Source organism: Hemicordylus capensis, chromosome 1 (assembly GCF_027244095.1).
Source record: "Hemicordylus capensis ecotype Gifberg chromosome 1, rHemCap1.1.pri, whole genome shotgun sequence".
Lineage (NCBI taxonomy): Eukaryota > Metazoa > Chordata > Lepidosauria > Squamata > Cordylidae > Hemicordylus > Hemicordylus capensis.
Window position 1 is genome coordinate 276,657,796 of NC_069657.1, and position 24,936 is coordinate 276,682,731.

The 24,936-nt window shown below is 45.2% G+C and overlaps 1 protein-coding gene and 1 long non-coding RNA gene across 5 annotated transcripts; one reads left to right on the top strand and one right to left on the bottom strand.

Moving 5' to 3' along the window:
* Positions 1-198: 198 nt before the first annotated feature.
* On the top strand, positions 199-20,391 carry LOC128340388 (uncharacterized). The gene is made up of 2 exons (XR_008313670.1): positions 199-1,040; positions 18,369-20,391. It is a non-coding gene; the product is annotated as an uncharacterized LOC128340388 (long non-coding RNA).
* On the bottom strand, positions 17,837-24,936 carry MYCN (MYCN proto-oncogene, bHLH transcription factor). 4 transcript variants are annotated; one of them, XM_053285407.1, is made up of 3 exons: positions 24,823-24,936; positions 21,416-22,377; positions 17,837-19,362 (listed from the first exon to the last, which is right to left on the bottom strand). In XM_053285407.1, exons 2-3 carry the CDS (start codon positions 22,257-22,259, stop codon positions 18,764-18,766), a joined length of 1,443 nt encoding a protein of 480 aa, XP_053141382.1. In that variant the 5' UTR covers positions 22,260-22,377; positions 24,823-24,936; the 3' UTR covers positions 17,837-18,763. The 4 variants fall into 4 exon arrangements, with proteins under 4 accessions (XP_053141382.1, XP_053141378.1, XP_053141381.1 ...); XM_053285403.1 differs by lacking the exon at positions 24,823-24,936 and adding an exon at positions 23,975-24,784; XM_053285406.1 differs by lacking the exon at positions 24,823-24,936 and adding an exon at positions 23,675-23,952.

The following is a 24,936-nucleotide window of genomic DNA, read 5'->3' on the forward strand; positions in this document are numbered from 1 at the left end:
TTGGTGGTGGGTGGTGGGGAAAGCAACAGAAGCTCCCCTTCCCTGCAGACAATCCAGGTGCCAGGGCTGGGAAGGTCAGAGCGTGCGATCCTGCGTGCCCAGAGAGCCCACTGTTTCCCCTGGCAGCACAAAGGTGGAGGAGTTGGGAAGTGTCGCCGTGTCTCCTGGAACTCCCACAATGCACCACACAAGTGCACAGTGCTTTGTGGGGATCCCTGAGGATCCTGCTGGTGCTGGTCAGGAGCCTGCTCCTCTGTTGGCACCATGTGGCTCCACATGGCCACTTAGTCCGAGCTAAGGGGGCCCTTGCTAAGCAGCGGGCTCCCTAAGTGGGTTTCCTGCCTTGCTGCCAGGAGCCAGGTGGCTCTTGGCGATTCTCATGCACAGAAGACCAGGCTTGGCTGCCTTGGCCTGATCTTGGCTAGGCGTGAGAACAGCCTCAATAAATGCTCCTAAAGAAACAATGTGACTTTAGAGCTGTGAAGGGTCCTAAAAAAAACCAAGTGTTGCATATATTCCCCCCTCCCCAAATCATTTTCTTCCGGGGGGAGGACAGGAAAAAAGTGTTTTTCCATGACTTCAAAATTTTTGGAAATTTTACACCTCTACCCTTGTCCCCCACTTGGACAGTATTTCTACTTTGCCAACCATGCGAACCTTTCTAACACTTTAGGGCAAAATTCAGGGATCGATAGAGCCACTTGCCTGGTCATCTGTGGTAAGAAAGAACTGACAGTCTGTGACTAGGTGGAGAAGTTTTACAAAAGCTGGACTGAGAACGGAATGGGAGGCTGTGTTGTTGTTTTGCACACAAATGATTAACAAGTATATAAATAGGCAATGGGGGGGAAATCGGCTAGTGATTTTTGTGGCCTAATTTTGCAAGACTGGTGAAACTGATTACTGGTGAAGACTAATGCAAAAGATTATTAAATTTATTTCCTATGTGGCTAGGCTGACTTACGACAGGAACATTCTGGGAGGAAGTACTAACTGGGACTGATGCGCCAAGAATCCATATGAAATTATTTTCCTAGAAGGTAAGAAAAACAATTGATAATGGCCGGGGGGGGGGGGGTGGCGATCCATTACTTACTGGAAAAGGAATAGTATGTTTTTAACTGCTAATTATGTATTGCAGTATCTAAATTATTTTATTCAGCTTTGTTGCTTTGTATTTTCTTCCTCTTTAGATGACATAGGAGCTAGATAAGATAAAATAACCTATATATAAGTTTAATATTTGCATAAGTACTGGCAAATGAAAAGCGTGAATGAAAACAAATGTTATTTATATACTGTTATGAAAAGGAATTATCGCCTATGGTATCACAATCTTGAACTTTTGTTATAAGTGTGTGTGTGTGTGTGTGTATACACATATATATATATATACACACACACACACAAACCACCCCAAAACATTTTTAATGTGGGGGGTTGGGAGTCTGACCTTGCCAGGGCTAGATAGTGGGGGACCCTTTCAATAAAAGCTCACATGCTAGATTTCCAGCTCATTGTTCAGTTGCCAGTTGCCATGGCAACTGGAGCAGCTGCTAGATTGTAGGCTTCGGCTTGTGTTTCCTAGGTAGCTATAGCTGCCTGTGTGTCCAGTTCATGTGGTCTGCCAGCCATTCACCCTCCCGCTGCTGATGGTGTCCTGCCAGACTGTGCGGGATAATGTTTACTAACATCAGCCACATGGCTCCCGTTTTACCATAGCTCAGTCCAAAATATGTCACTCATAGTCAATTGTCAGGCACTAGGCCAACCTGCCTGCAACACGCTGAAAAATCTGTCACAGGGGACCTGCTACCAGTGATCTTTCGCCAACGATCCTCTTTCATAAGAAAGGGAAATCAATGGGAGCCTCCACAGTTGCCCTTCTGCATAAGCTACATTATGATTTAGGATGCATAATGAGTAACGTGGGTAGCTGTAGGAGCCACTGTGTACATTTATACAGCAGACAGTGTTCGGTTGGAACTGGAGCTCATTGTCTACAGTGTGCACTGCCATTTCCTTTCTAGTACAAAGGTTTCCATGAATGTAGCATTTTAATTCTCTTGATAATGCTGACAAGGCAGAAAGAAAATGAGAGTGTTAGTGCTGACAATATTGTTAAAAGGAGTCTATTTACTGGAATACTGTTCATCCAGCAAATTTCTAGCAGGGGATTTCTTCAGGAGCTCCTCAAAACACACACACACACACAAATGTTGCAGTTCTAAAATGTTTTGCTTTCATAGCCACATGCTGGAGACTTTAAAGCACCAGCAGGATACTCAGGGGAAGCCTTTTTGTCACAAGCACCAGCAGCCACCACACAGAATGTAATACCAGAATTAAAGGAAACATGCAGAATTAGAAGAGGAGAAGTCTGGCCTTCCATATAGATGTCACTACAAAGTCAGTAACAGTCAAATGACTTCCAACTCGTGTGGCAGAGCAGCCATGATAGCATACTCTCTGACTACTAACTGCATAAAGCATTAGGACTTAAATTACACGAAGGGCCCATCTAGACAGCTCTCAGTTTGGCTTTTTTGTCCTAAACCATCATCTCCCTGTGAGAACTTTTCCCATCCCTGTCAATTAAGTCTCATTCATTCTGGCTGCACAGCACTGGATATAGGGAACATGGCATAGCTATAAAGGCAACAGCTTTAAAGCTCAGGTGGGAAGGCTTTCTGTTTAATAGGACAATGGTTTGATCCTTGAAAAGGTAGGTAAGAGCACAGTGCAGCAAGTGTAAGCAGTTTCTACCAAGAAAGTGTGGTTATGTATTTTGCTTCAACTCCAAAGCCCTTTTCACACACTGAGGTCATTCACCAATCAAAAACTATGTTCTACCCAGGTTTGGGAGCTGTGTGTGCTCCCAATTTTTGTTTGTGTGGAAGCATGGTAAGAGGAAAACCTGGGTAGAAGTGAGTGTGGCGCTTCACACGATCGGTGTGAGGCGCCGCTCGGGGTAGTGGAGGGAGAGTGAGCTTAGCCCACTCTCCCCGCACACAGGCAGGGAGCCATCCCTGGGGGGGTCCGTCTACGCTCCATCACGGAGCCGGCAGGGGCGGCAGGGATAGGGGACCAGCCAGCCCCTGAAAGTTCTAGGATGCCCTGCGCAAATGCGTGGGGCATTCTGGAGAGACGCCTGGGGTCAGGAGGCTTGTTTCAGCCTCCCAGAGGGGGGTTTCCTCATGTGTTGCAGAGGTACTGAGCCGTGCAGCAGCAGCATATGATCAAGAAAACAGGGTTAGCGGAGTGCTCGCTCCACTAACCTCGTTTAAGGGGAGGGATAGTTTTGGTGGTTTACTGCCGGGAGCCGTGTGGCTCCCGTGGCAGCAGACGACCAGGGAAAATCGGGCTAGGCTCCCTTTAGCCCGATTTACCCTTGTTGTGAGAATAGCTTCATTATGTGGAAGCAAAGTGGGAGGAAAAGCTGCACAGGTTTCCCTCCTACCTTACTTCCACACAATTACTTCTACCCAGGTTTTCCTTTTACCTTGCTTCCACAAAACCAAATGTTTGGATCACACACAGATCCACAATCTGGGTAGAGTTTTTGATTGTGTGAATGACCTCATTTTATTCAACACTCGTGCAGTCTATGTAAACATATACAGATCTATATACAGGTACAGTTATTCTCATGTTATGCTGAATATAGGTATAACAGTATACTTCCTCTGTACCATGCATTTGGGTATATATGACAAAGAATATGACAATTGCCATACAATTTACAGTATGTAGTTATAGTATTAACGGAACAGTTCCTGCCTACTGAAGGGATGTGTATATGTGTGTGTCTGTAAACTGAAGGTTCATCAACTCCTAACCCACCTAATGGCGCAGCGGGGAAATGACTTGACTAGCAAGCCAGAGGTTGCCGGTTCAAATCCCCGCTGGTATGTTTCCCAGACTATTGGAAACACCTATATCAGGCAGCAGTGATATAGGAAGATGCTGAAAGGCATCATCTCATACTGAGTGGGAGGGGGCAATGGTAAACCCCTCCTGTATTCTACCAAAGGCAACCACAGGGCTTTGTAGTCGCCACCGACTCAACGGTACACTTTAACTTTACCTTTAATGCAACAAAAAGTAGCCCTGCATCTAATCCTGACATATTGCATGAAAAGTAAAAGCTCACTTTAAAGAGGTCCCTTTCATCACACGAAGGCCAGTTTAAAACTTCAACTCAGTGATAATTTAAAACTGCAAGTCACATAATGCACAATATAGTCATATAGGTCATCTGAGGGGGCTCTGCTCCAGGTGCCGACAATGAGGGAGGCTCGGTTGTTGTGCACGCGGGACAGGGCCTTCTCTGTTGCTGCCCCCAGACTCTGGAATGCTCTCCCGGTGGCTATTTGCACCTCAGTCTCCATCACAGCTTTTAGAAAGCATGTTAAATCGTGGCTTTTTACCCAGGCTTTTATATGATTGTCTCTGCTGCTGCTCTTTGTACTCTGTATTGCTTTTTGTTTTATTTTTTTTATTTTTACATTTTATATCCCGCTTTTCCTCCAAGGAGCCCAGAGCGGTGTACTACATACTTAAGTTTCTCCTCACAACAACCCTGTGAAGTAGGTTAGGCTGAGAGAGAAGTGACTGGCCCAGAGTCACCCAGCAAGTATCATGGCAGAATGGGGAGTTGAACTCGGGTCTCCCCGGTCCTAGTCCAGCACTCTAACCACTATACCACATTTACGCCTTACACTTTTAATCAGATTTGTTTCATATTTTTAGCTTAATATTTTAATTGTGTCTTTTCTACAATCTTGTTTTTAAATTTTGCTGTAAACCACCTTGGGATTGTTTTAATGAAAGGCGCTATATAAATTTAACAATCAATCAATATAAACCATTTGGATTTATTGGTTAGAAGATAACCACTTTGATACCCTTATCTTTTGCCTGGGGTGAAGGAAGTAGCTGGGTGGGCAAGGTAATTTTGAATGGAAATCACTTAAGAGAAAATGCTGAAGAAACCTCCTTTTCTTTCACCAGTCCTTTTTTTTAAATATACTGCAGCCACCCCAGCAGCATTCTGTGAAAGAAAGGGGTGGGTGGGGGGTTAATGGGGGACAAATGACACATGCATCTGAGTGTCATGTGTAGTTGGCTCAGCCCTCAGTTTCTCTAGGAAAATTGTGGGCTGGTTTCTTCTTGCAGTGCTTCTGGGGAAGTACTGTAGAGTAGAAACAGCTGCCATGTTTAGAAAACAGCAATAAAGGGGGAACCCTGCACCCTTTTGCAAGTTAATTGTGTGGGAGAGCAGATATGCCTGGGTCACTGCTGCATGAAGTGAGAAATTACTGAGGAACTTAACGGATGCAGTCTTTCTTGAGATGAAGCACCTTACACTGCTACTGCAACAGAAAGTGGAGGGAATAAAACAACAAGCTGAGATTCAATTTTTTCCGACAGTATTTGGCAAACCATCTTTCACCATAGAAAAACAGGGCTCAATTATTCATTTCTCTACAGTCTTCAGAATATGATGAAGCTCTGACAACTGGCTTCAATGAAAACAAAAATGCACAGGGCAGAATAATCTATACAAGCAGGCTAAAGCAAGAGCAAAAGAAAAGCAAGAAATAATCATTGCCTTTTCAGTGCAAACCGCTTTGTGAAAAGTGGTATATAAATATTTGCCGCCGCTGCCATAATAAAAGAAACACAAAAAACCTGAATGAAACCCAGGGGCTGCAAACACCATCTTCTCTCTGCCAGATCTCCATTCCACAACCATGTATCCATAACATTTTATACTTCCATGTGATAGGTTTTTAATTGTTGTAAACTGGTTTGGCTGACATTTTGGGTGAGAAAGTGTGGTATAAATATAATATATACATACAGTGACTGGTTTGTATGAATGACACTGCTAGTTATAACTTTTGTCTGAGTTGACCCAAGTACATTTTGTTATAGTTTTAAGGCAAAAAGGAATTCTTATTCACATATTCACTGCGTTTGACTCTGTAGAATTTAACACAGGAGATGCTGCATTAAGAACAATAGATGCTGACCTTTGGGATTGGTTCTGCTCTTATCCTCAGATCTTTTCTGATTCCAATGAATGCGTGAAGGGATGCTGGGTTAACATAAGAATGGAGGAAATGTGACCGTACTTAAGTACTGTCATTTGCAGGAAGTTTATAGAACTTTAGCTACAGAAAAATTTAAACCTAGCTCAGACAAATCACCAGACAATTCACTGAAGGGAATCTGTGCACAGACGTTTAGTAGGCCTTTCTCATCTTCATTTTAAGTTTTTCAATTTCTCAGGTAGTAAGAAAAACCAGCCTGCAGTAAGAAATGTGTGTTAATGGAGGTGAAAAGTCTAAAATCAGCTTGTCTTCCTCCCAGATGCATAAAGTTCTCCTTCCTAATTGTGCCCTGATCTCTTGCGAGCCTCAAAGCATCAATGGGAGTGTTATGTGTGGTAAGGCTGCAGGGCTGAATATGTAGAAATATGTCTGGGCTTCACATTCCATCCATGGAATTGGATATGCTACTGTTAAGCTCACCATTTTAAGACAGAAAATAAAGTAACAACATAGACTGAAAATACTGCAAAATGAAGACATGCTTAGTTCACTTCATGTGAGGGATTCCCCCCACCCCCACCCCCCTATAGATGAATGGAAGATAAAATCAAGTAATGTCGAGGGAATAGCAATCTTCGCTGAAGGAAGAAACCTCAGAAATCCTATATAACTTGCTTTTTGTACCTACATCTTGTAGTGTGTAATGTGGCATGCCAGGACAACTTTCGAACAGGTCTCTCTGTTCCTTTAGGCCCCACATCTTCGCTTTTCTGTAAAAAAAACTAAAGACCCTGTACTCTGTGTGGGGCTGTCTTTGAAGAATGTTCAGAAACTGCAGCTGGTCCAGAAAGTGGCTACTAGGCTGTTAACAAAGGCAGGCCACATGGAACTTAAATCTCCAATTTTGAGACAACTTACATAAGAACTCTTCACTGGATACTGGTTGCCTCAAGACCTAACAAAAATGTTGGTTCTCAGCTTTAAAGGCAGGGGCGTAGCAAGGTTGGAGTGGGCCCAGAGACAAGATTTTAAAATGCCCCCCCCCATCACTGAAGCACAGCTCATGAAGTAAAGTAATCTTAAATGAGGCTGAATAGTGGTAACAAAAAGCATAGTAAACATCATCCTAAATTATTTTTTAAAAGGTTTTGTAAATTGTGGACGATGCAAGTCATTTAATTGTACTAGAGAAAGACATGCTGTTCTGGTAGCTCCAGGTCTTAACACTCACATCCATTTCAGAGGATGAATACAACTGAAGTAAGCCCGGACGGGTGTGCAGCTGAAGGAGTCAATCATGTGACTTGCCTCTGGGGGGCTCCCCAAGGCAGTGGGCCCCCAAACAACTATTTCCCTTGCCCTATCATAGTTACGCCCCCTGTTTAAAGGCCTAAAAGATCTGAACCCAGAATACCTCCTGTACAAACCTACCTGAGCTGTGCTCTGTATCATCCCTGAATTATAGGTGGTTACATGGGACAGGGCATTTTCAGTGGCAGCAGCACTAAAGAGGAAGATCCTGATATTGTATGTGTTAATTCTCGAGGAAATTAAATAACTTCAGCTCTGAAGAAACAAGATGGCTATTCACATGACTGTGAATAGGAAACGGGAGGAAGATTGCACAAATCTTACCTTCCCCGCAGACGAGCGCACATATGTTGCTGGGAGCGTGGACTGCACTCCCAGAGAAACAATGCTTTGTGGAGCAATGGACATCTCCGGAGGCCAGGATGGCATGTCCTGGCCTCCAGGCATCCCACAATGCACCACACGTCAAGTGCAGCGCATTGGGGGATTCCCCCAGGAGATGGGCACTCTAGGCGCCCTTCTCTGTGTGCGGCCAGGCTGGAAACAGCCTGAGCTCCCACACAATCAGGGACCAGGGGAGGGTTAAGGTCACTGGCACCTTTAACCCAAGCTAAAAGCTGGGCTACAAAGCTAGGCTAGGTGCTGTCAGCACGGTGCTGTCCTGCCGTGATTCAGCCCAATCCTGGCAGTTCTCATGTGCAGACTGGGCCTGGGTTAGGCTGTGTATGAGAACAGCCTCGATGTCTATTCATTTGTGAAGAACATAAGAACAATCTGGAGTCTTTGTAAAGAAAGTCAGTCCACATGTTCATTTGAAGCATTACTTACATCGGCATGAGGAGGGGTTCATGAATGCCACAAGAGCCAGCCAATCAACACTTTACAGCCAGCAGGAGAAGGGAAAGGAAAGTGGTATTTTTCACACAGCCAACCAATCAGTACTCTGTCCAGTTGTCTACTACTGGAACTCGGAAGAACAAGTTACTCCAGAACTCAATTTCTCTGAGGAAGGTTGTGCATCTGGCCAAAACAGGTGCTCAAACTATGTAAGCCTGTATATAGCCTTAGTCTCAATAGATGATGATGATGATGATGATGATGATGATGACATTTATATCCCGCTCCTCCTCCATGGAGCCCAGAGCGGTGTACTACATACTTGAGGCATGTGATTTGTAGCATACAGACCAAAACCATGCCAAATAACCCCAGACAATATATGGGGCTATGTATTTCCATCTGCATCACTAGACAGATGGGGGTGGGGGGGACACTTCCCCTTGGCACTGTGCAGTACTTATAGGGTCTCCATGTGTCCAATGCATATTGTGATGTGGATACGTATTTGGTTGCAGCAGCTGCCATATGTTCCCAAGCACAGTATCAGGAACCAAATGTAGCACCAATTGCTGGAAGAAGGCAGCCAGCCGATCTGCACTTCCAGATCAAATACTATCGAATACTTCGATACACACACAGATCTTGATCCACCAAGTACATTAAAATGCAGATCCTCCTTACTAAACTGGGGGAAATTATTTTTATCAAGCTTACTAGTTCCATGTGATACATTGGAGTGGAAACCTGAAATCTGGAATACGTTTATATGGGATCTATTTTAAAGAAATACCTGTGTGGTTATTTTGGTACAAACCATGAACAATATGAGTGCCAGAAAACATATCACAGTCATTTGGCTACGAAAAAGTGATAACTGGTGAAAAAAATACCTTCTGCTTGCAAAAACAAACAACTTACAGCATCCCCCCACAAAAAAAGATTTCATTTTAAAAAAACACCTTCCTTCCCACTGTGTTGTTTCTTTCTTTTTTTTCTTGATGGAAAAATCCACACCACACTGAAATGCAATGCTAGGTTTCTTCAATGAATGAACTTTCTCAAAATGATTCACTGCTTTAAATATGATGCACTGCTTTAAATAGAAGCATGGTTGACATTTTGCATGCATCCAGCACTCCCTAAAATCAATGCATGTTACATAGCAGAAGTTATTCAAAGTATTACAAACCATTGGGAGGGTGTCCATGAGAGAGTGCTGATACTTTTAACAACTTGTTTATTTATATCTTAAAATTCCCATAGGCTAAATGCCTGAAAATAATACACATAGCTGGGTTGCATACCTAGGGTCCTGTTCAGTTACCCACCCTTTTCATTCTCCATTCACTATATTTGTTCTGTCTAGATCTGGTCTACATTTCCCCCCCAAATATTAATTTTCTTCTGGCTGCATAAGAAGATGATAGCAAGCAGTATGTTTTAGCAGCAGCAGCTGGTCACAATAACATCTCTGAAACCGCCCCGCCCCCATTCCTTACCATAGAAAGATGCAGAGCCCATGTTTACTTGGAATTAAGTCCCACTGTATTTGATGAGTTTTATCCCCAAGTAAGTCTGGATAAAAAAATGCAGCCGTCGTGTCAGGCAGAGTCAATGTGAAGTTGCAGGCATGCCACACTGCCTGGGCCTACTGCTACTGTCAAGCCTCCCAGCTGGATAAAAGATATCCAGCTTTTCACCTACTAGCTTTGGCCATGTTAGTTATTCCAACTGGGAAAGAATTACATACAACATTTTTTAAATAACTGTAAATATTATATGACTCCATTTTGCTTCCCTGGCAGAGCATATTTCATGGACACAGGAAGCTACAGGCAGGTGGTCAGAGTAAACAAGGCAGGTTTTATAGTCTGTTATAAACTTATCGAGCTAGACTTACCAGAGTTTCATAGCGTGATGCTTTCTCAGGTCCAACTTTTGGGGAGAATGAGCCAGAAGTAAAACCTGGACTGGAGTTTCTCCAGATATGCTGGTACACTGGAAAATATAAAATGGGGAGTGGACCCTTAACCAGTATAGCTGACTAGGATGTGCCTGAAGCAGATTTTCTAACAGTCCTACCATAGTTTGACAACTGCTCCATGCAGCATGCTTCCAGCTCTCTTCATGAAGCTGTGAACATGAGGGCTCAGAGTAGCAAATAACCCGATATCAATAGTACAACCATTTACACAACTCTGGGTAAGACCTTTAATGGACTGAACTAAATTTCTTGTTCTGTTCCTCCTTCAGTCATGAAGTCAAGGTCAGTCACTGGCCAACCTTGGGCCAGACACCATCTCTCCACCTCATCTCATAGGGTAGCTGGGAAGCTAAAAGGTGCTGGGAAGCATGTATGATTTCATCAGTTCCTTGGAGCAAGAGGACTGAATGTAGTAAAAATGTAGTAATTAAAAAAAAAAATGCTCCCCACCCCCTCCAGTTGTTGCTGGTCTTGTAGCAAGCGCGACTTGTCCCCTTTGCTAAGCAGGTACACCCTGGTTTGAATTTGAATGGGAGACATGTGAACACTGTAAGATATTCCCCTTAGGGGATGGGGCCGCTCTGGAAAGAACACCTGCAGGCTTGCATGCAGAAGGTTCCAAGTTCCCTCCATCATGGTATCTCCAAGATAGGGCTGACAGAGACCTTGGAGAAGCTGCTGCCAGTCTGGGAAGACAATACTGAACTAGATGGACCAATAGTCTGACTCAGTAGAATGCAGTTTCCTGTGTTCCCATGTTCCTAAGCAGCAGGTTGGGATACTAACTTGCAGGTTAGCTTTCCCTCCCCTGCTTGTGGTGAGGGCTTCAGGTTGCTACTTGACCCATATAATCCATTTCTGAAATAGTGTAGATTGGAACAGGCCTGTGCAACTTGTGTGACTCACCAAGCCAAATACATCCCACTTTTGTCATATATTGAGCCGGGTCTCCCGGTTTTGGAGAGTGCGCTGGGAGAGCGGGCTAAGCCCGCTCTTCCCGCACACAAGCAGGGAGGGAGCCCTGGGTGGCCAGATCGGCCGCCCACACAATTGCTGGCTCCGTGACGGAGCCGGCGGGGGCTGGGGAGCTCGGGGGCCGCGCGGCCCCTGGAAACTCCAGTATGCCCTGCGCGAGCACACAGGGTGTACTGGGGAGACCCCCGGAGCCGGGAGCCGGCTTTTCGCCTCCCCTCCGTTGATCTACTCATGAGTAGCCGCAGCATGGAGCCACGCCGCGGCTACTCACAATCTTTAAAAGCAGGTTTGCGGAGCGCTCACTCCACAAACCTGGTTTTAAGGCAGGGGTAGTTAGGCGGGTTACCCGCCTAGGAACCACCAGACTTGCAGCCCAGCCCGGTAGTTCACATGATGGGGTGAAATCAGGCTAGCCTCCACTAGCCCGATTTCACCCCATCGTGTGAATAGCCTCATTGTGATCTGCCAGGTGCTTGAGAAGCCCTCTGGGTTTTTTGCACATTGTAGCACCTTGTGCAAGCCTGGCATCGAACACGGTAGCAAGGATCTGCTTAAGGAACATTCTGGCCTTTAAAATGACAGCCTGAAAGCCATATTCTTGTCAGTGAGCTGCTTGAACACTATTCCCCGTTAAAATGCATGAGGCCCAATCTGAGCATGTTTGCTGCTCATGTGTATTTTAAAATGGAATGCAGTGAAAAATAGCACATGCACCTTTCTGAACTGATGGGCATTCAAGTGAACAAACCACCTTTCAAATCATGTTCCAATTAGCAACTTGACTCTGTTAAAAAGTACCAAGGTGGCAAAGCTCTACAAGAGGATTAATTGGTGTCTGTAGTTCTAACACAAATTCTGTTTTCCCTGTATCACGGTCCTATCATATCATCATAGGCCTATTAATGCTTTCTGTTGTGTAAGGGAATACTTCATATTTTCACACACACACACACACACACACACATTTTGTGCTGATTGAAACAGGGCGTAAGATTTCAGTGTTTTGCCCATTCTTCTCTCTGGGAGAACTCTGGCCCACCTCTCTTCTGACACCAAGGAAAGAAAAGGCAGCAATGACAAAATAGTTTCTGATTGCTCCACTACATCATGCTGACACAGGCTAGGGAGTCAAAGGGGATGGGGAACACCTTTATTCAGGATCAGAGACTGTCTTATTAGGCCCCGTAAAGCTCACTAGGAAAGCAGACATTTCCTCTTATGGAGGGTTTACAGGCTAGGTGTTAAACAGGATATAACTGCAAGAGGATGAATTGGAGGAGGAGGAGGATTGCAGTGACAATAAAACAATCAAAGGGTAGTATAAGAGCAGAAGGCCCAGCATGTGATTTGCCTAATCAGTACAAAATACACATGATTTATACGGTCCTATGGGAAAGATCTGCCTACAAACTATCTAGTAAGCTGTTAAGAGAATAACAGAATGATATACAACTGAAGTATAGCCAGACCTACAAAACAGCCACCTCACAGTGATTCCACTGAAGCTGATTCAACCAAATCTGAATTAACTAGGCTAGATACAAAGGATCTGAAATAAGGATGGGTGGCATTCTGCCCCCACTGGAATCTGGGCCAGATCCACAGGTTCCAGTTTACACAGGACCTGTTGGCAAGTTCCCAAACAACCTAGGACCTGCTGGCAAGTTCTAGTCCCATTTTGGAAATAGTAAAGTGGGCATAGTCGTGTGACCTGGGATATGCTCCAAAGCTGTCATCAAACTGAGAGGGCAAAATCATCACCATCCCTTGGCATGCCAGAAGCCTTGGAGCATATCAGCTGGGGGCACTATTCCCACTAAGGCAGGGCTGCTCAACTTCGGCCCTCCTGCAGATGTTGGCCTACAGCTGCCATAATACCTTACTGTTGGCCACTGTGGTTGGGGATTATGGGAACTGTAGTCCAAAAACAGCTGGAGGGCTGAAGTTGAGCAGCCCTGCTTAAAGCATGTGCATGTGCACGTGCTCACACATTTTCTGATGTCCGCTCAGTTAATTTTTAGATCCCACTCAGGTTGAATCAGGAAGGCCTCATTCTGAATGCATGTGCGCACACACTGCCTTGATACTGCCGCCCAGAACAAAACTCATTTTGCACAGATGAAAAAAATTAGAGAGAACACTGGCTGGGGGCCCAGGTACATCCCTGATGTGGTATTTAGGATATTTCTACAGATCTTCAAATTCATGAGGCTGCTGTTTAATTGGCTGTAATTGAGGATTTGGTATATGACTATGATGTAAAATAAAATCAGAGCTTTCACTGCGATCAATTATACAGTCATCAAGAATCTATAGTATCCTTTTAAAAGCAAAACCAGCACAGGAATTCAAGTTCAAATTCACCAGGAAATTGAGGAAGAATAATGTATTGCACAGACTCTACTGCGATATGAGTATATAGATATTTATATAAATTTGGACTCAGTCCTGTAGCAAAACTGAACTTGCAATTAAGTAAAAGCAGTCGCTGGAGAAAAAAATTGAGTGACAGCTGCAGATGTAATGCCTAACAGTATTTTAGCAAGGATACTCTGCTAAAATAGGGAGAGGAGAGCTGGTCTTGTGGTAGCAAGCATGACTTGTCCCCATAGCTAAGCAGAGTCTGCCCTGGTTGCATATGAATGGGAGACTTGATGTGTGGCACTGCAAGATATTCCCCTCAGGGGATGAAGCCCCTCTGGGAAGAGCATAAGGTTTCAAGTTCCCTCCCTGGCTTCTCCAAGATAGGGCTGAGAGAGATTCCTGCCTGCAACCTTGGAGAAGCCGCTGCCAGTCTGTGAAGACAATACTGAGCTAGATAGACCAATGGTCTGACTCAATATATGGCAGTTTCCTATGTTCCTGTTATAGAGCGTGTGTGTGATCTGAACCACCCCTCTACATGCACTACAAATAAGAGTTTAAGCTAGTATTTGTAGCTCTTGTAGAGGAGCAGTTCCAATGAACCCCGCTTTCCCCCATGTTTATGGAAAGGTGCCTTGGCATGTCGGGAAGGAGGAAGGATGTGTTTGCTTACAGAGCACACACATCCTTATCGCATGTGGCTGGGCCAGTTGGGGAACCTTTCTCCAAACTGACCCATGGTTACTGCAAACCACCATTTGTCTTCAAACCAGAATTGGAAATTCAGTTCAAACCACATTTCCAATTCTGATTTAGAGCAAATTATGCTTCGTAGTAACCAGCGATTACCCAATCTTCGTGAAATGGCAAACTAGTTCCTGTGAACCAGGAAGTGCCTGAAAGGGAAGGAAGAGCGTGAGCCTGAAATACAGTCCCAATGGCCAGACTGTGGTAAGGCAGTGACGTTTGAACTGGACCAATGTCACACTCAATCACAAAGGTTCAGAAAAGCATAACACCTTTCAAATACACTTTAAATGTAAAGTAAGATTTAAAAGCATAGTATTCAGTTTTAAAAATACTTATCCTAACTTTACCACAGCTATCAGTACATCTATTCGTAAGCATTAAAGAATCTGCAGTGCCTCTTGATAATGCTCAAGCATGGATTGTGATAAGTCTCTGGGGAAGGGACTTCCAAAACTGGAGCTGCCAAAAGGAATATATTCCTACACACCCTCATTCATTCAGTTGGTGTAAAAATAGGACAAGTTTTGTTTTCCTGCCATAAAAACGTGAGCAGTTTCCAATGTATTTCTGGGTACCAGATTAAAAACCACAACACGGAAGAACACTGGCTTGGGTTGATATAGCATTTGTTATGCAACCACAATTTCTGGAGCTGTTTTCCACAAACAGCAACAATCTGAACATTCCAGGATGTTTCCGCTACAGCCTTGCTGTTTGTCTCACTCCGCAACTTGCAGAACTGTGCTGGGCTCTTATTATAATGTACAGTATTTGTTTAAACAAGAGCCCATCACAAAACAATATTCTGAGTCAAACTCAACAAAGTGAAGTACATGCAGGCATACTTACAAATAAATTTAACCTCTAGGGTCACTACAGAAACACTTAGGGGTGATGAGGAGCCAGCATGGTGTAGTGGTTAGAGCACTGGACTAGGACTGGGGAGATCCAAGTTCAAATCCCCATTCAGCCATGAAACTAGCTGGGTGACTCTGGGCCAGTCACTTCTCTCTCAGCCTAACCTACTTCACAGGGTTGTTGTGAGGAGAAACTTAAGTATGTAGTACACCACTCTGGGCTCCTTGGAGGAAGAGCGGGATATAAAATGTAAAAAATAAAATAAACAAATAACATATAATCAGACTACTTTTGAAGCTGCAGTTAACATTTGGAGTAAGAGTCTAGGTCAGATTATCTCCACTACAAAATACTGCATTTGTACCAACTGGCTTCTGGTTTTCAAAAGCATTGTCCTTTTAGGGGCCAGTCTGTCTAACTCAAATAGCTAGTAGACTTTTTGAGTGTCTGAACACCCTAGCAGAGGACGGTCAAACCCTGACAAGAAGCATCTGGGGACTTTATACAGTAGTCGGTCACGACGGCACACAGGACCCCAGACCCCACACAGGGGAGGCGGTGGGGGGGGAAATGGAGGCAGGCTTCAACCTACCTTCCCCCAAATGATCGCTCCAAGCCCCTGTGGCACGCAAGCAGTGTGCCCACACCACCAGTGTTGCCAGGAGCAGCCCGGATGACTGTCTGCGGTGCGCTGCTCCTGGCAATGCAGGTGAACAGAGGCTGGGACTCGTTCTGGCCTCCAAAAACCCCAGTGCACCCACAAGCCAAGCGCACTGCGGGGTTCCCCCCAGGGGACAGGCACTTTAGGCACCCATCTCTGGATCCGCTGGAGCTGCAAGCTTGCACAGACACAGGATCCCAGGAGCCAGGTTAAAGGTGTTTGTGCCCTTAACCTCGGCTAACTGCGCAGATCTCTCCATGGTTCTCACAGGGTCAGCCTGGGTTGGTGGCTCGTGAGAACAGCCTCAGTGACTGTAAGTCACCACAGTCTATGTCCTTACTGGGGTCCTTACAATGGGCAGTATGTCACTGAGGGTTCCATGTAACAAGGATTCCCATTTGCAGTTGACTACGGCTCACACAATTCCCAGCCAAAAGCTAGTGCAGCTGAGGATTGGGAGAGCTGTAATCAACAGTATCAGGGAACTCTTGCTACAGGGGTCACTGACTACATCCTCAGCAGCATTTTGAGCACATATGCACATTTGTTTGGCAGGAATTCTTCATGAGTTAAACCTGGCTAACTTGTTCTGGGGGTTCAAAACCCCCTGATCATGCCTGCATGTGTGATTAAATTGGAGGTTGGAGAGAACTCAGGCAGTGTTATCCAAGAGTAACCACTCGTTGAGGTCATTCACACAATCAAAACCTGTGCTCTCTCTGGGCTTGGGAGCTGTATATGCTCACAATTTTTGGTTGTGTGGGAGCAAGGTTAGAGGAAACCCTGGGTAGAAGGGATTGTGTGGAAGGAAAATACAGCTCCCAAACCCAGAGAGAGCACAGGTTTTGATTGTGTGAATGACCTCATTGTGTTCTGCCCAGGTTTTCCTCCCACCTTGCTTCCACACAACTGAAAATTGGGAGCACACAGCTCCCAAACCCGAGTAGCAGAGTTTTTGATTGTGACTTGGCTTCCTGATCATGGATTCTATAGCTGAATATGAGGCCCTGGATCCAGAGAGCCAGCACTGTGGACATTTGTTTTCAAATGGCACCCTCTCAGTGTGGAAGAACCAACTTCTCTTGAAAAGGAGGCATTTCAAAAACAGCAGTGGGGGAGGGAGTCTCCTGGCTTCCTAGTCAAGAAATCAAAATCCAACGGGCTATTCCCAAGGCTGAAGTAGCTCTTTCGATTCTAGCGGAGAGCTGCAACCTTAGGCATACTTCTTATTAGCAAACACCATTGAACTTAGTGGCTGACATCTCAACACTGAGTGCATGCTTTTAATAATGCTCATAGCACTAGCCTCTGCGCTTCTGAAGTGCTGGCACACTTGTGCATGATTACAACTATTTTCAGCCCTCTCTCCAAGCTCCAGAAGCATTGTTACAGCAGAAAGTGTGCTAGTACCAGAGCTAGCACTGCACGTGTATTGTTGTTAGAAATACACACACAGCATTAGTCAGGATGTCCAAGTAAATATACTTGGAACTGGGGTTATGCCTGAAATTCTGTGCCAGCTTACTTAGGAATAACTTCCACTAAAATCAATGGGACATCTATTATTTGTATTGCCACTACATAAACACACTCAACAGGTGTAGTGATCAGGATGCATACCCGACTGAACAGACAGTGCAGCACAATGGTAAATGTGTTGGACTTGAGTACAGGAAATGCAAGTTCCATTTCCCACTGAGCTACGAACCCTGAAGGTGGCATGAGCAAATTACGGTCTCTCTTCCTAGCCCGCCTCACAGGATTGTTGTGAAGAAAGGAAGGGTATCCAGTAAATAAAAGTCCCCATAGATTTAATGGCTGTGGATTTCATTCCAAGAGCCACATTTCCAGCTGATGAAAATCCTTAATTCCTGGCATGATCCAAAATTAACTTAAGTTAGTTAGACACATACCCCAGCAGACAAATTAGCACAGAAAGCACTTATTACATTATTGGGTGAATTACATACTGTAGAGTGACAGAAAGCAATATAGGAAACTGTTTACTATGGGGGAAAAATAGTAAGTGGCACATCATTTAATTGCTATTTATTTTCATAAACATGAGGTATTTCAAAGTGCTATAAAGATGCAGCACTAAATGTACATCGTTGGAAGAAATTAAACACAGAACTTTGCAATTACCCAGTTCTATGCAACAAACATTAACAAATACATTAACTGGAAGAAACAGGCTAGGAAAAAAGGCATATATAGTAAATTTCTTTACAAAAGTTTTCTTAGTTCAAAAAAGTGATAAAGTAATATCTACTCAAAACTTTCCACAACCATTTTCATACGAAAATATAAGTATCAAATTTAGTTATGTATCAGCATCATTCTAAAGTATACAGGCAGTGTAAGAATTAGTACAGTACATAACAGAGATTAACAATATATTTGTATACAAAAACATGCTCCTCAAACATTGAGGTATTACAGTACTTAGGTATGAACTTCCAGTCTAATATTGGTAGCAAAAGTCACCTCTCATAACCCAAGACATGTACAAAAGGCAAGTGTGTATATGGTATTTACAGAGGTGGGTGTTTTGTTTTTCCCACAGGGGTACAAAATGGTTTTGCCCATAACACCTGGTAGAACATAAGCACCATTAAAAAGGAATGAATGTTTCCAAACTCAACTGGATGTCATAAGCAGGTCCAACGCTCACAACATTGAAAGAACATATACAGTTCTAAGAGGAAATACAAAGGCATTCCATCACGGTTTGGCAGTCTGTTCAACTTCGTACAAGGACATCCATCTACTCTCCACGCAGATAAAAGAGTTCTGTCACCTACTTCAGAGACTGGATTGAAAGGAAAACCAACATTCTTAACGTCAAAAAACACAACTCTCTTTAAGGAATCAAAAATGTGCAAAGTGGCAGTGGCTGTCCAGATCAGACAATTTAAAAACAAAACAAAAGAATGAAAGAAAAAAAAATGTTTTTAAAAATTAGCAAGTCTGCAGGTGTTCTAATTTTTTTATCAACTGCTGTTGCCTGACTTGCAATTTTTCCTTTTCGAGCAATAACTTGTGCTCCTCAGCCTGTAGGGAATGAACACACTCAGTGGCTTTTTTCAAGATGACAACTTTTGCTGCCTTTTCATTTTTAACCAGTTCTGGCACATGGTCCCTTAACGTAAGGAAACTTGACCTCAGATCATTACGCCGCTGGCGCTCCAGAATGTTGTGGTTCCGTCGACGCTCACTGTCTTCCGAGTCAGAGTTTCGAGGACTGGAGCTCTTGGGCTTTGGCTGAGTCATGGGCTTCATTGGACGGGGTGCTTCATTTTTTACCTTTTTCTGGGGTGGCGCATCTTCACTTTCCATATAGGGAGAAGGTGCGGCATAGTTATGTTGCTGGTGGATAGGGGCGCAGCGCTTTAGGATGACTTCATTTGGCTGAGTTCTCACAGAGGCAAAGGCAGTGGCATTTTTAGGGCGCACCGTAATAGTCAGAGTTGTAACAGCTTTGTTGGATGAGGAGCGCCTCTTTTCCACCGTTACCACATCTATTTCTTCTTCATCATCCTCTTCTTCTTCGTCTTCATCTTTGAAAAGAAAGAAATAAAGAAACCCAAAAAGTTATTCTCTCAGGCAAACATACCAGAAGGCTCTGAAGCATTTAGCATTAATTAGCATAATGTGTGCTAAATAAAAGCAATTCCCAGGGCAAATGCCAATGTATAAATATTTAAGTGCTAAACATATGCAGTGCAGTCAGGAGAACAGCATTTGAAGGTAAAAAGCAAGATTTTATACTCAAGCCTAACAGACTACATTAATTGTAGCCAGCACACCTTTAATAAAGAGTGGTTATACCTCCATCTAAAATACTGAAACGAATGGGATTCAAGCTACATGAAATAAATGCAATCACAATCTAAATAACCACAGAAGGGTGAAATGTATATTAAAAAGAAACACCCTAATTTGCATTTCAATCAACCATTTTGTTCTTTTAAATTACATGGGCAAAATGCACAGGCACATATACACCAACACACCTTGCTTGATTGAAAAAGGGCTGGAAAACTGAACAATCGTTGGATTTGTTCTAACAGAGAATGCAAAGCTGTTCCAGTTGGTAGGTCCCTTTAAGCCAAAGTTTTGGTTTACTGCCAAGAAGACAGCTGTTGGGAGGAAGTGCTCCCTCACTCAAAGCTGTCAGGATGCAGACATGAAGGGGGCAATGAAGTCTTTTGAAACAGGAGGCTGATCATCAAGTTTATGATTATGGTCATATGGATCCACTCATTTACATAAGAGAAACTTTGTTTATGACTATACCAGATTTTCTTCTCTTTTCCCTTAAGAGTGTAGATTGTTCCCCTGACCTTAAAGCTAGCATTCTACATTTTGCTCTGCTGAGATCAAAGATGGATATTTGTCTGCTAGTCATTGCATAGCTGAATTATGAGGTCTTGTGAAAATAGTCTGCCCCACCCCTCTGAAAATAGTCTGCACAACATTTTTTTTTTTTTTACAGGAACAGAGCCTTTGAGGGCAGCAGAAATGGAATAAACTTGCATTGAGATGTTTAGCATAAGTGTATAAAATAAAGGAATCTCTTCCTTTCATCAGTCATCAGCACTGAATTTTTTTTAAACACATGAAGACCCATATAACTGCCTGGAAAGAGTTCCCAAAGGAAACTTTTCCATATGATACTGATCTAAGCGAGGCAAGCACACTGCCATCTACTGGTCAATTCTGTAACACTTTTACCAGAGAGGCAATAAAACTCCTATCCACCTGGACAACCAGTGAGTGTGCTAGTTTATTTTGTAATAATAATTGGGGGGGGGGGGGAAATGCAAATAGACTAAATATTACAAGCTTTTTCTCGTTACAAAATAATATCAGTAGCGCTATGTATCTGTCTGATCTCTGGACAGCCCTTGGTAAATGTGTCTACAGTATTTACCCAAGCTCAGTACCAGAGATTTACATACACACAACTACAGAACACCTCTTATTGCAGGGATCAAAAATTTTCTCTTCTTTTTCACATCTGTCCCATCTCTGTTTCCTCATTAGTTCTTCCCCCCCCCATCTCTCTTCCCATTGTGCTAAGCTCCCCAAAGGTTGTGGGCACCAACTTCCTCCCATTTCCAAACACAAAAAGCCATGACCTGAGAATATGGAGTTCTTTGATCCTAAAGACCTAGTTTAATTTGGTCACAGGAAGATAAAGGTAGAACCTGAGAGGGACCATGGGAAAGATTCCTTGTTCTCTCCCAGTATCCACAGACTTTAAAAGGCAGTCTGTCAAAGGGCAGTCTGTCACCAGCCTAATCACAACATCTTCACTGTGGGTAGTTACACTTCAATGCACGCAGGAATGACAGACAACTGCTGAGGTCACTGTACTGGCTGGCTTGCAAGAGCATTCACATCAGGTGAGTGCTGTTGGTGATCTGCCTTTCTGACACTTAGGAGTGACCCAACTTGCTGCTGCCACTCTGGCTAACAAATGCGTCTGCCCAAAACTGAGGAAGCCCACCATGCTAAAAGTGGGCGTAGGGGAAAGGGGAGAGGGAAATCTTGCTCCTTGAAGCCCTACAGCGATGCATGCACACAACAAAGGATGTCGTCATTTACCAGAATCACTGAGTGTATCATCCCCAGAGCTGCTGTTGGCTCGGCTCTCGCTGGTTGCACTTGGGTGGCAGCCGCTGCTGCTGCTGCTGCTGCGCGGAGTAGGAGCGGCTGCAGCTGCCGCTGCCCCTTGCACGATCCCGCTGCTGCTGCTGATATTCACCCGGATCCCGGCCACTCCCCCTGCCGCCGAGGCTGTCGCTGTAGCCACCGCCGGCTCCCTCTTGTTCATGGGGAAAGGGAAAACCACCGCGGGATCGACACACTCCGACACAGAGTTGTTGAGCTCTGCTTGGCTGCTGCTATTGTTTCCCGGGCTGGTGCTGGGGGTGGCAGCAGCGGCAGCAGCGACTGTGGCAGCCGCAGCGGTGGCAGGAGCGACAGCTGTCCCTCCTTTGCTCTGCAGCTTCTCGCTCACTGCCCGTTCCAGCTTCTCGCGGGCAGAGAAGCCACTCCACATACAGTCCTGAATGATGATGGCATTGAGGTTGCTGCTTTCCCCCAAGCCCGTTTCGAAGGCGTCTCCTCCATCGGCACTGCCCCACAGGTCACCTTCCGGGGGCAGCAGCAGCAACTCCGAGGCCCAGTCCAGGTGGTCGCTGGTTCGGAACCCCCCTAGAGCCGCTCCTCCCCACGACATTGGGGCTCCTCCTGGGGGGTTCTCCTGCAGACCTGCTGGGCTCGGAGACAGAGGAGGTGTAGGCAGTAGCTCAAACTTTTTCCAGATGTCCTCCCCTGGGGGAGCCGAGTCCGGACCGCACAAATAAAAATCATCTTCGTCTGGATAGAAACATGGCTGCAAAGAGTCAAATTCAAGATCTGGGTTTTTACTGACCATCCCCGGCATCTCCGTGGTTTTCGTCAATAGGAGAAATCCTTAGTGTGGGTATTACAACTGAGAGGCAAACGCGTTTGTTTTCCACTGGGTGGGAAAGGAGATGTCCCCTTCTCAGCAGGATCTTAACCTAAGTGGGGGGGAAATATAAATTAGATTTTTAAAAAATTAGCTAGATACAGCTGTATTGTGATGCAATCACGTTATAATCTATAAAGGGGGTGGGGGGAGCAAAGCTCCATCAATATTTCAATGGGGCATGTAGCAAAGATGTAGTTGGTAACCAAAGAGCAGATAAAAACCAGATTGCACACATATGCAAGGCTCCCTGGCTTTCTACCTGCTATAGGGGAGAAGCAGCAGAAAGACCATCTGAACAGGATTGTGCTCGATCTGGATGTACAGGGCTTGTATGCAGCTTCTGCAAGCCTCTGCCTCTCAAGCCTGTTCCTTGGGCGGTGAACCCCCTTCCATCCCAGCAAGAATGTTCACAGATGCAGAGAGCTTCGCCCAACTCAAGCCCCTGCAGGAAAAGCCCTCTGGATATTCCAGCCGAGTAAAAGGAAGTTTCTTCCCTCTTTTGTCATCGGCAGGCTATGCAGAGAGAAAAGGAGGACGACGGATGTAAAGAAAAAGGCGAGGGAGGGGAGAGGCGCCCAGTGCTACTTTGCAAATTGCCATTCCATTCACTCCTAAGACCGCTTCCAGAAACCCACACGCAGAGATAGTGGGGGGCGGAGGAAGTCTCCCAAAGCAGCAGCATTATGCAATAGAATGAAACTCACACACACACACAGAGTACTATCCCGGTCATCATAAAGTAAACGAAGTTATTGCATGCAAACAGGCACACAATGAAGAGATGAAGGGAGAGCGAAAAGGATGCGATTGAAAAAAATTAAAAGGGTGAGGAGGAGAGGGGAAGGAGTCTTCGTGTTGTCATTTCGAGTCACTGCTAAAAATACTACAAGTTTCATTCACGTCTCGAGTCCATTCCCATAGCAACCCACCGAAGATCCCCACCACGACCTTGGGGCGGGGGGCGGAAGGCGTTTCACCCCAATAACCACAGCCGAGCCACCGAGGAGGCGCAGCGCCACCCCATCCTCCAGCAGGACCCCCCTCTTCTCAACGTGTAAAAGATTCGTCTGAAATGGGCTCCAGCAACCTTCCGAATGGCGCACACACGTCAGAAGACCCCCGGGGGGGGGGCTGGGTTGGAAAGGAGAAAGAGGAAGAAGAGGAGAGGCAGGTCTCTGCTGCCTTTACAGGAACGGAGTCCGCGATCAATAACAATAGTACGCAGCGAGCTTTTCCGACCGAGGAAGGCACAACACAGCCGCTACCAACCAACCCATCCCGCCCAGCTGCTCTCGCCAGCCTGCCCCGCCCCCCTGATCGCTCGCACTATTGTACAATATTTCTACCTTGGTCAAAGCCCTTCTTAATTCGCTATCGAGAAATTGCGCGCGGAGGGTGGGCAGGGAAGAGCAGCCTTGCCAGGCACCTAACAAAAGCCATCCTGCTGCAGCTTCTCTCGCTGGCGACAACCGTTTGTTGCAGGATTGGCTTCTGATGAATGAAAAACAGGAGCCCGGGAAATGCCAGCGTTTATACACAGATTTCCCCCTCCCTTCTCTCAGATGAGGTTTATCTCCTGGTTTCGCCCCCCACCCCGTCCTTCCCACGGACATTGCGTCCCTGGCACTTCTGCCTCGTCTTCTTACCTCCTGGCTGACGGTGGCGGTTTGCAAAGGGCGGGGGGGTGAATTAAAGCAGATGATGATCTTGTATCTAGCCCTTAAAAGAGCGCCAGCAGCCCGATCGGCCCCCCAAGCCAGCCTTAAGCTTCCACATTCACCCTTTGCTTGCAGACAGATGACTGTCAGTGAGTGGGCTTTGAAGCTCTTGTATATTATTAACTAAAAAAAAAAGTCCTGACACACCCGGGGAGGGAAGGGGGGGGTGAAACGAGCGAGCGACTTAACTCCACCCCCCTGATTTCCATAAAAGCAGGGGAGGTGCCAGGCATTTGGCGCCAAAATCCCTTTTGCTGCCTCTTTCTTCTTTGCAAGGGAAAGCAAAGCGGCAGCAGCAGCAGCAGATAGGCTTGCAAAAGAAGTCGCCGCCGCTGCATTCCCGCTGGGTTTGCTGCACCGCTACTGGCTGATCGTGGGTGGGTCGCACACACTGCAAAGGAGGAATGTTGTTGCTGTTTGTCCTTTCTGACTACAACGGCGCCCGCTCTATCTTTCACTCGGATCATGGTTCCGTTTACTTGGAAGTCGTCTGATTTGAATGGGGCTTGATTCGTAGTAACCGTGCATAGCAGCTTTTAAGTACCGTGCATACAAAAAGAAAAGGAGGGGAGAGCCCTGCCTCTTTCCCGGTATCATCCTATTCCTTTCTTTCTGACAAAAAACAAAAAGTGCAAAAAAAAATAAATTAAGTTGTTTCCATTCTGGCTTGCAACAGATCGTTAAGGGGGCGGAGAAGTGGGGTGTTTTTTATAAGCACACAGGAGATGAAAACAAAAAGGAAATAATTCTCTAAAGCTTTGTTGCAAGTAATTGACCTGGGATTGCGTGGAAGGGGAGAAGTAGCAGGTTTGTCCTTAATCCATAAGCGTCTGCAGAGCAGAATGTAAAATAAATGAAGCTCTCTGTCCTCTTATCCATCTTTCTCTTGC

What these genes read in the sequence shown, in the direction of transcription:
- MYCN (XM_053285407.1), bottom strand. Translation starts at nt 22,259, where the DNA reads ATGCCGGGGATGGTCAGTAAAAACCCAGATCTTGAATTTGACTCTTTG. An exon ending in TGATACACTCAGTGATTCTG is followed by an intron (nt 19,363 to 21,415) that starts GTAAATGACGAC and finishes TTCTTTTCAAAG; the next exon opens with ATGAAGACGAAGAAGAAGAG.